The sequence below is a fragment of the Mastigoproctus giganteus genome, chromosome 4 (genome assembly GCF_048544385.1).
Source record: "Mastigoproctus giganteus isolate SK-2022 chromosome 4, ASM4854438v1, whole genome shotgun sequence".
Classification (NCBI taxonomy): Eukaryota; Metazoa; Arthropoda; class Arachnida; order Uropygi; family Thelyphonidae; genus Mastigoproctus; species Mastigoproctus giganteus.
Window position 1 is genome coordinate 51,837,169 of NC_143578.1, and position 12,157 is coordinate 51,849,325.

The 12,157-nt window shown below is 34.5% G+C and overlaps 1 protein-coding gene across 1 annotated transcript in view; it reads right to left on the minus strand.

Annotated features, from left to right (window-relative positions):
- Positions 1 to 12,157, minus strand: part of LOC150086732 (sodium- and chloride-dependent GABA transporter 1-like) — a 139,729-nt gene that overhangs the window by 61,864 nt on the left and 65,708 nt on the right. Inside the window, exons 7-8 of the mRNA XM_090372731.1 lie at positions 8,392 to 8,495; positions 390 to 514 (exon numbers count right to left, since the gene is read on the minus strand). Coding sequence (XP_090228857.1) covers positions 390 to 514; positions 8,392 to 8,495 — 229 coding nt within the window. The remainder of the gene's footprint in view (positions 1 to 389; positions 515 to 8,391; positions 8,496 to 12,157) is intronic.

Here is a 12,157-nt window from a genome sequence, read left to right on the forward strand (position 1 = left end):
ATCAGGTTAGGTTGCTTGAGACTAGAGCAGAACTGGGGAAGTGTGGGGGGGAAGGAAATCTTTCCATTCCAGAAGCATATTTTTTCATGTTGTCTGAATTATCTGTACACAGAACAATTTTCCTGTCTCTCCCTACAAGACTGAATTCAGTCTTTTTTTTATGCTCTTGCTCACAAAAAACTTGAAGGCTGGCTTCACCCTCAGCTTGAGATCATCAGTACCAAGCAACTTGTACTAAAACATTCATGTATAAACCAGGATGTTAAAATGTATTTATAACTAATTTGTCAAGTCTTCCAAGAATAATTAATAGCAAAAATAAAATTGAAATATTTTTTAAGTTTCTGAGTAAATAGCAATAAAACCAACCAAGAATCAGTGAACATTACCTGATTTCACTACTTCAGCAACATCTCTATGTTCAATATGTGCCATGTAGCCAAGGACAGAAAAGATCACAAAACCAGCAAAAATGCTTGTTAGTGGATTAATACAACAAAGAATAAGAGAGTCCCTACAAAAATGCATAAAAATACAGATTTATAAATATTGAGCATACAACATTCAAAAACATATTACTGTTATATATAATTATGTTGTACCAAAATAATGTATTAAGGTATTTTCATAAACCATATTTATAAACTATAAAATCATATTTCTGCACAAATATTTAAGGCATAAATGTAAGAGTAGATAACATAGTAAGAAGAATGAGTTCCATCTTAAGAAATAACATTTTTTAAATACAGCTTAGTACAGGAATCTATCGCCAACTGCAGGGGATACATTCCTGAAAAGCACAATGTCTGGCAAAACTGCAGATGGCAAGACTAAAGTCCTACAGAAAATTGGGGATTGGGAGCAAAACAATAAAAATATGCCAATAACAAGAAACAATAAAAGCAAATGGATGGAATCAGATCTCCATATACACACTTTCCCTTTCAACACTCATTGAACATTTTAGCATTTACTGAACAAATCTAAAATACATCCAGAAATAATATAAATTTTAGTCAAAAACAGGAAAATCTGGATGTGGTCTGCGAGCTGGTGACCAGCTGGCAGACAACATCCAAACCACCAACTGTGAGTGATGTGGATCTAAGTCAAATAATTTGTGCATAAAGTAATTATTTTAGTTTTGCATTTTTGTAATTTCCCTTAATTTGATGTAGAGCATTTAAAAAATTTGATCCTCCCTCATTAACACAAATTGCTTCATTTTCTGTAATAAAAGGAAATAAAAATGTTATCATAATATTTTCTTGATGTTTTATAATTTTATGCCAAAAAAAGGATTTAGATCATGAAGAAAATTAATTGGTGATCCCAGTTATATATGATACTAATGAGTGCATCACAGAGAGTACAATGTAAACAAATTGACTTCCTTTGAACCATGCACTATAAAAGTGGATTTATCAAGGGTGTGGTTGCTCTAGGGTTCCACCAAGGGAACCCTGGACCTTAGAGTCTTAGCGGCCTTATTTTTAGAGCCTCTACCAGATTCCCGAACTATCTGAATTTGGCATTGTGATCTAAAAGAGGCAGGAGCAACAACTGTTGGCTTATTTTGTTTAAGATACTGAACTGAACCATATTTATATAACAAAAACATGCAGAATGTAAAATTTTGGTATACAAATATAAAACTGTTATTTGAAATCTGTAGTTAGCAAACCTGCAGCTGGGGAAAGATTCCTGTACAGTTATCTATTAATAATTGAAAGATACATTATACACCACATTCAAAGGCTTATATAATGCAGCTCAATAAGGCAATAAGGAAATATTTTGGAATCATACTGATCTGCCACAGCAAGGTTTCTAATTAATTTGGAAATAATTGGAAATATTATTCCAAATTTTTCTATGGCAGATCAGTTTATCTGAGAAAATTATGTAAAGAACTCCATCACACAGTGCTTTTACCAAATGACGATGAAACTGTATTCAGAGTTTCTAGTGGAGAAGGTATAGGCAAATTAAGTCCATGCATAATGGGTTCTATAAAATGGTAAACTGCAGCCATTATCAACTCACTGCAGGATGGAAGCGTCCTCAACAATTCATGTTGAGGGAACTGGATCATAAAATTAAATACTGCCACACAGTATTTAATTTTAGGTGAGCAAAAATGGCAACATGGCTTCTGAGATCACAATGGGCCATGAGAATAGCAAAATACAGAAACATTTTCATATTTTAACTCTACTTCTTCAACCATTCAACACAAGGTGGCAAACTTTGTCTAAAATCTAAGTTTATTTTGGTTGCCACATGCTCAGGTACATATGTAATATGCCTTTATAATAAAGCTACCACAAATGGAACCAAACGTGTCAGGAATCTAGATTTCTATAATGACCACTCTAATACCACATGAATATTAAGATAGTTTATTAAGCTATTAACTAAATCACTACATTAAGATAACATTTTAAAACCTTGCCAGAACCTATCCTCAGACCACACATAGGCTGTGTTGCCAGCCTCCTGCTTGAGTGGTCATTACAGAAATCTAGATTCCATGCAAAACCACTGTAACATCCTTCCTCAAAACTTACAAATGCAGAGATAACCATACTTTTACTTGAATTATTCCGTTCGAAACACAAACATACTGAGTTACAATTCCTAGTAGTCTGATGTCCACTTGTGCTGTACATTCTCAACACTTGTTCTCTTTGTGATCATACAATAAAAATCAGAAACCAGTGGTGACCAAACTTTCAAAATAATAATAAAAATGCAATTTCATTTGCATATTTTATTCAAAAGCATAAAAAATTATGTTTAGTGAAAAATCTGTATATGATAAAGAAAAATTGATGTAATTTTTGCAAATATACATAATTGTTAAAGGACACATATAATTAACCAGACCTAAAACTAAATCAAACTCTGTGTTTTGATATCCATTTAGCAGCTTGTAATGTGATGATAAACAAAAATTTTACACTGGGAAATATTTGTTTGCCATCATATTACAAGCTGCTAAATGGATATGATAACACAGGGTTTGATTTGGCTTTGGGGTCTAGCTAATTATATACATTGGTGTTCAAAGAAAGTGCATCACAAATAGAAATATAAACAAAGGATATTTATTAGTAGTGAAAGAAAAGCTAAGTAATATTTGACAGGTGCTCTCAAAATATTCCAAAATGAGCATTTGCAACCTTTATACAACAGTTTTGATAAACACGACAACTGTGGCTGAAATGTTATCAGAAGCCCTCAATTTGCTTCAGTTTATAATTTAAAATGGAAAACAAAATGAAAAGTTCACCAGGTGCAAACAAATATTTAGTTTAACCACCTCTGGCCCTGATGACAGCAGCACACTGTTGAGGCATTGACAAGATCAATTTCTGAAGATAATCAACTGATAGTTCATGGTTCCAAACACGAATTATGGCTTCCTGAAGTTCACGAAGGGTCTTTGGTTTCTTTCTGGCAACTGCAGATTCCACACGATGCCAACAGTTCTCTATAGGATTCAAGGTTGTAATGGACCATTCTTCCAACCATTTTTTCACTTGTAACATATGTAAACACATTACTGTCGAATCTCTAATGCAAAATTAAGCTAAAGTAACTACAGAAGTGCCTACTTACACTTTTCGCCCGATGACAGGGAGCAGAGTTGTCCTGAAAGATGCAGTTACTTTGCAGGTTGAAATGGTCTCTAATGGTTGGCAGCAATTTGCCTTCCAATATAGCCAGGTATCCATTAGTTTACGGAACCTTTTATAAACTGCAGGTAACCTAATCTGTGATACGAATTGCATCCCCATATCATTTCCTGGTAGGGAATTTCACTGTAGACACCATACAGTCTGGATGGTATTCTTCACCACATCTACGGCGAATTGTTTGTCTCCCAGCAGAGCCATGCAGGTTGAATTTCTTCTCATCCAAGAAAATAACTGACTTCCACTGCTCGGGGTTCCATTTGACATGCTCCTTGCAACAAATTAATCGGGCCTTTTTCATTTTTTGGGTGAGGAGGGGCTACAAGTCTATTTTTGAAGAGGCGTCTTCTGACTGATACTGCATTTGCTACCGCTCCTGTATGTTCTTCCCATTTTCTTTTCAGCTCAGACGAAGAAGCTTTATGGTTTTTAAGGCATAAGCATTTCAAAATGCGGTCCTGTTTTGTCGTAGAAACTCGTTTGCGTCCGGAGACTTTTTTCCTATCGGCAGAACCAGTATTCTTGAGTTTGGAAAGAAATCTATTCACTGTTGACTGATTACAAGACACTCTATAAGCAATATTAGCATTAGTAGAGACATTTGATGCAAGAAAGGAAGCTTATGCAGCATCAGCCAAAAAAAAAAAAAATAATAAATAAATAAAAAATTAAAAATTAAAAAATTAAAAAAAATAACCACTTCCACTTCACCCCTCTGTTCGTTCGAAATACCTGTCCAGCTGAGCCTTAAACTTATTTAGGCTATCGACTTCCACGACAAGGGATGGAAGTCTGTTCCATCAACCAACCACCCACTGGCTAAAGGCAAATTTCCTCACGTCCATCCTACATCTGTCCTTCCTCAATTTGAATTTATGCCCTCCTCTCAGTTGATTATTCTGAGCAAGAGGAAGAATCCCATCAGCATTGAGCATGCTCAAACCATTCAAGGCTTTATACACCTCTATCAGATCACCTCGCTGGTGCCTAGTCTCCAGACACTGTAATTTGCAAAACTTAAGCCTTTCTTTGTAAGAGCACCCCTTTGTTCCATTCACTAATCTTGTTGCCCTTCTCTGTACTCTTTCCAGCATCTCTACATCCTTCTTGAAATCAGGTCTCCAGACCTGTATACAGTACTCTAGGTGTGGCCTAGCCATTGCCTTATACAAGGGAATAATCACCTCCTTATCCCTGCTAGAAAAATTCCTATATATCATCGACAATACACCATGAGTTACTCTTGCAGCCCATCTGCACTGCTCAGAAAACTTCATATCTGCCTACACAACCACCCCCAGGTCCCTTTCATTCTCTACCACTGTCAGTGTAGTACCACAGAGTTCATACGTTGCTCTGGGGTTGCTGTTTCCCATATGTACTACTTTACATTTGTCAATGTTAAACTTCATTTGCCACCTCTCAGCCCATCTGCTCAACCTTTCCAGATCCTGTTGCAGTAGCACAGTGTCCTTGACTACCCTGCCAACCTTCGTATTGTCTGCAAACTTGGACATTAAGCTTGATATACCATCATCTATATCATTTATAAATACAGAAAACAATAATGGACCCAATACTGAACCCTGAGGGACCCCACTAATAACATTAGTCCATGATGAGCAGTGTCCATTGATTACCACTCTCTGTCTCCTCCCCCTCAACCACCCCTTTATCCATAACAGCAATTTGCCTCCAATGCCACACTGCTCCAATTTTTGCAGCAGTCTTCCATGTGCAACAGTATCAAAAGCCTTTCTAAGATCCAAGTATATAATATCAAAGTTATTCCCTGCATCCAGTTCTTTTGTGACTACATCATAGTATCCAATCAAATTGATCAGGCAAGACTTCCCCTTAACAAAACCATGCTGTGTCTGAGCTATAACTGAAGTCTTGTCTAGATGATCCTGCAGTGCTTCTTTAACCAGTGCCGCCATTAATTTTCCGGGAACAGAAGTTAAACTAACAGGCCTATAATTACTTGTGTCGCCCTTTGATCCTCCTTTGTGAATTGGGGTCACATTTGCACATCTACAGTCCATGGGTACTTCCCCTGAGTCCAAGGAAGCTCTCATAATTATGGCTAAGGGTTTTCTTACTTCCTTTGCTGCCTCCTTTAATATAACTGGATAGATACCATCCACCCCAGGTGCCTTTCTTGTATTTATCTTCAACAGTTTCTCCTCCACTTTACTCTCAGTTATTACAAGATTCTCTAGCTTACTGCCAGAGTTGAATACACCTCTGGCATTCCCCTCGCTGAATAACTCCTCATGTGTGAATGTCGATGCAAAATATTCATTTAGTTTGTTAGCTACTTGAACAGGATCATCAACAGTTGACCGATCAATATCAAGTGGACCAATCTGATTCATCCCCTTCCTTCTAGAGTTTACATAAGTAAAGAACTCTTTGCTGTTTTTCTTTGCATCCCTTGCCAAAGATTTCTCGTAATCTGCCTTCACCTGCCTAACCTCCTTTGTAACTTGGTTACAGATCAACTTGTATCTATCATAGGCTCTCCTGTGTCACGTGTTAATTTGTATGTATCCCATGCATTTTTCTTCTCTGTCATATGTCTCATTAGTTCATCTGACATCCATTTAGGCCTAAACCTTGAACAATATTTCTTAGTTGGTATGTAAAGCCTAGTAGCTTCCAAGATAAGTTCTTTGAATGCTTCCCATTTTGAATTTGCTGTTGGTAACATCATCAGTTGGTCCCACTGTATAGAATTTAAATACTGTCTCAGTCCATTGTAGTCGCCTTTACGAAAGCAATAACCCTTCCCTTTACCCCTGATGGTAGTTACCTCTTTGAGTAAATCCCACTTCAGCACACTGTGATCACTGCCACCTAGTGGTTCATTTACCTGCAGATTCTTAATGCATGAAGAATCACTGCTGATAATCAAATCAAGAGTATTACTCCCTCTAGTTGCCTCCCGAACATGCTGATGTAGAAAACAATCATCCAATAAATCCACAAAAGCCTTGCTAGTGTGTGAGTGACCAGCCCCCAAATTCCAGTCAATATCTGGGAAATTAAAATCCCCCATTATAAGACTCTCTGATTTATGATGGGAAGGACATCCTTCCTCGTGTAAAGCAACAATAGCACTCTTTCTTTGTGGCGTCAACTGCACATAACTCGCCATCCTGACACAAGCAAGGAATGACTGCAACTCTTGCAGAGCGTGCATATATAGCTGAAAGTAACAGCTGATGCAGTATTACGTCATCACCTACACATGTCAATCTTATCTGATGCAATCTATAAGAAATATTGCCATATACGTACGTTATTTGGACGACAATTGCAATTTTAAGGGTTGATGCACTTTCTTTGAACACCAGTGTATATCCTTTGGCAATTAAGTATATTTTCAAAAATTACATCCTTGTTTCATGTATGGCCAAACAGAAATGAAATAAGGATGATGTAGCAGCTCAGGTTTTAGAGCTCCCTCAGCAAATAAAGAATGGCTTAACAAACAAAATTGATAAAAATTAAAACTATCTTATACTTCAGGTTAGAAAGCAAAAATAATAACTAATAACAAATAATAAAATTTATTAAGATAAATAAAATATTTAATAACTATTTTTTTATAAAAAGAGTGTGATACTATAAGAGAAACACAAACGAACTGATATATAGCACTACACAACTACATTCAGGTTTGACAACTAATTTCTAGGACTGAGTCCACTGTAAGCATGTTGAAGTACACAGACTGCAGATGCAATACATTCTGGCAGCTGACCTATTTGACTGCTTTCCTCTACAACATATTTGCATATCATAAGTCATTTGCACATATTCAAGAGCTGTTGTGTTGTTCAAGGCACTCTCATTGTGTTAAGTGGCAGAACAAAGAGCAACATTAAATTCTCCTTCAAGTTGGAAAAAAGTGTGACTGAAACCTACAAATTGGTAAAAAAGTGTGTGGTAACGATGGTCTAGCTTGCTTGTGTGGTCTTCACTGGTTTGAGAGGTTTCACGATAGCTATGAGGCTCTGGAAGATGAGTGGCACCATGGATGTGCAACAATGCTTCAAACTCCAGAAATATCAAAAAAGTTTGCATTTTGATTATATCCGATCATCAAATGACTCTTCAAATTATGGAAGAACATTACATTAATAGTGAAACAATTTGTGTAATTCTAACAGAGGATCTGAGTACACAAAGAATTTACACTACGTTCATTCCACACTGTTTGGCTGATGAACAAAAGATGCTCACACTTGAAGCATGTGAAGAACTCATTCAAACTGATGATGATCCATTTTTACTTGGCTGAATAAAGCAAGAAGGGTTCAATGAGCAAATCCACATGAAAAGAGACAAAGTATGGAATGATGATGAACACAAAATTTTATTTTCAAATATCACAACTAAAGTTGATCACCTTTGATTTTAAAGGAATTTCTTTCTGTATAAAGTAACACAGTGAACTGCTTTAGATATTTTTTATTTAATATTGTAACCAACTTGCAATCTAATACACTTTAATTTGCCTTTGCTCACTGCACAGTTTAATCTTACAAAAATATACCAAAATAATCATGGCATCCTTTCAGTTTTGGATAAACATACTGTTTAATGAAATTATATATATAAATTTTAATAAAATAACATTCTAAAAGGTTAGTTTTATAAAATGAATACTCCTGTTTACCTGTAAAAGTTATGATGAAATTTGTTATAACTGCCAAGAGTAATGACAGACCCAAATCCAATACCAAATGTAAAAAATACTTGTGTGCCAGCTGCCACCCAGACCTGGAAATGTTCCAACAATTTTAGTTAGGCAATTCAATGGAAAAACAACATTTTACTATGTTATACTATGTGACCTATAACATTTGAAGGTCACATAGTATAACCTTCATATCATTCACATTTTAATATATGAGACTAATTTAGTGATTATTTTTCTTGCATTATTGGGAAAAAAACAGAGGTAATCTGAAGGTAATGCTATTCATTCAAAATAAAATAAAATAAAAAAAATAATATCCTCTTGAGCACAAAATATTTTCTTTTCTTTTTTTTTCAAATTGAGAACTGTTTTTATGCTTTGTAAATAATTAATAAAAACTTGAACAAACTTCAAAACTTAATAATTCAAAATCAATTCCTGATGTATTCTAGCAAATATTTTTCACATACCACATCAGAATATCTCGGCAATATATTATAGAAATGATGTACATTATATTTCATGCCATTATGAGGTGCAATCAAAAAGTTTAGTACAGAACTAATATTTGGGATACGATGAAGCTTACTGGCTATTCAAATGGATTTCTTTCAATATAGTCTTTTCAACACACTGCACGTTGATTCCAATACTTCTGCAACTTCTGGAAGCATTCCTGGGAGACTTCTTTTGGAATTGCTAATAGTTTCTGTGTTGCATTCTGAATATTCTTGGTACTTACCATTCGAGAATTTCTTTTCATGAAATCCTTGAATGGAAAGTACCAAGTGTGAAGGGGTTTTGTCATGATGCAAGTGGCAATTCTCTGAAGTCCACTTATTCAGCTGATTCTTCTAAACAGCATAGCACAATCATCGTAAAACTGTTTTGCAGCATTCTGGTTCACTATTTGACTATGAGGAACAAATTCATAATGAACAATGCTCTGTGAGTCAACAAATATGATAAGCATGATTTTCACATTTGATTGAGATTGGTTTGCTTTTTTAGGCCATGGAAAGACAAGAGCCTTCCACTGAAAGGACTGCACCTTTTTTCCCAAGTAACAACTATATACCTACAATTCTTCACCAGTAATGAGAAAAGAAACAAAGTATGGGTCAGTGGCAGACTGTTGACAAAGATCCTGACGTGAAAGACACAAAGTTGGCCAAAACACACGGCATTCCCAAATTTTATGTTAAAATTGACTGACACATCCCATAAGGAATACTAATTTCATGAATAGTTAAATGTTGATTAATCCTGATCAGATCATGAATATAAGTAATTGCATTATTTGTTTTTGAAGTCAAAGGGTAGCCAGAGCAAGAACCATCATCAGTGGACAAGCAGTCCTCTTTAAACTTTGAGCATTGCTGAAAAGTCTTTGAATGATATTATCTGAATGATACATAGCATCTTCTCTGATGGATGTTTTAAGCATTTTATGGGTTTCCTTTGCACTTTCCCCTAATTGAAACAAAATGTGATTCAAATTTGCTGCTCAATGAAACTGCTCATTTTAAAATGCAATGAAGCACATAAACTGTCTTCCATTCTACATATTCTAATTCAGAATGGCTACATATAAACTGGATGATTTGTGCATTACTATGCCCACATGAGTCATTGAACATGTTGCAACAAGTTTCAATTCATTACATTAAAATTTCAAGATACAGAACTAGTCCCTGAACTTTCTGATCACACCTCATAGTTAATTATGAGGCCATCCACAAGTAATGCTATTTTTATTTATTTATTTTTTTTTGCCAACTTGTCTTATGTCTTATTTATTATGTGTATCAGTGCATACCACACAGAATATTTCTATGTGGTACATTGGGTAAATGTAAAATCATCAGTTTACATGTAAATTTTAATGAGTTAACAGTGCTCTATTTCTTTCAAATTTTTAAAACAAATTATAGGTGTCAGAAGAACAAATCAGACACATAATGATTTAAAATCAGACACACAATGATTTATGAATTTAAGAAAGAGAATATGCAATTGCAGTCATTAAAAACATTCAAGGGATGTGTAGTGAAGTTGATCTAAATGCACGGAAATGCTTAATTATCTGGACACAGTTTTTTAGCTAATGAAACACATTCATGCCGACCTGTTTGGTTTGCTGATATCCTGCTGATAGTCAGAGTTCTCATATGGAAAAATTAAGGGAAAAATTTCACATCTGCTATATTTTCCAAATCATGCACCACAAGACTACCGGCACAATTTGGTCATAATAGCCCTTGCACAAAAAACAACAACAACAAGATTACCACCTGGTCAGAAAGAAGTCTACAACACTATCTCAATGGAAAAGAACACAAAAGTTTCAAGGATGTCAAAAATACATCATTAAAGGAAGATATCAGATATCAGAAAGTTACAAGGAATGAAGGAAAATCATACATGACTGAAACTTGATTCAAATGTAGTTGAATTAAGTTTATTTTATTCTGAAAACAAGGATTACTTGTGGGATGATCTGATACTTGATTGGGATTTTTTTTAAAGTTTGACACTACACTTCATCATGTTTAATAAAAGGAATTTTAATGAAAATTTAGACTGATTAATTTAAATAATTAAGTCAAACATTTATGAACTTGCTTCTGTACCCTCATCAGTGACTATAACAATTAAATAACTAGCTAAAAACTAAATTTTAAGTAACTATATTACAAATGCAGTCGATCTACACAAAACTTTAGAAGTATAATTAGGATTTTCAGAGCTCGTGGCCAAATATCAGAAATGTGCTTGCTTTTAATTAATTTTTATTAATAGTTGCTTATTAATTAAATAAATTAAATAATTTATATATTAATTATTGTCTTAATTGATTAATTATTATAATATTAATTAAATTATCAAATAAAATAAAATAATTTTATAGAAATTATTAAACTATAGTTTTTATACAAGAGTTATTACAGGTTATTACTTTTTTGATTTTTTTTAGGAGCATTAGCAACTAAGGCCATATTGCTCCGGGAATATGCGGTGGTCATTCCCTGACCTTTCCACATCCTCCGTATTTGGTGGTGACGGGCTCGAACCCCAGTATAATCAAGAAGCGTGTGCTACACACTGCTGCTCCTTCCCACCTGGCTACGGAGACCCCTTCAGGTTATTATAGTGATCCCTTTAGATAATAGCATTTGTAGTCATATTTTTAAAATGAATTATAAATTCAATTATGTAAATATTTAACTCCTTTCATTGCCTGAAATTAATTGACGCCTATGGCCAGGGACACATTCACCATACCTAATTATAGTTTCCTACTTTGCATTGATTAATGTATGCATTACGTTTTATGGCCAGTTTTGTATAACATGCTAAGAATTCTGATAAATTTTTTTTTTTTTTAATCCAGGCAAATGACAAGACCATTTACACAGTCTATAAGAAGGCTTTGTAAGAGGTTTTTCAAAATTATGAGGATCAAATACATTAATCATCTAGCCAATCATTAATTCAATCTTTTTAAACAAAAAAACTATCAACTTTACTGGATTACACCACTTTCCAATTGTGTGAGTTGTATTTGAGTGGGCTCCTCATCCCAATAGTACCATAATACTGCACTCCCTCTTAATATCAAAATAAAAATTATAATCCAACTTCCATTATTAGTAAATGTAATATTTAGAGATTTGAGTTATAAACCACCACACAATTAAAATAAATAATATTACATAACTCTAAGATTCTAAACTTTGGA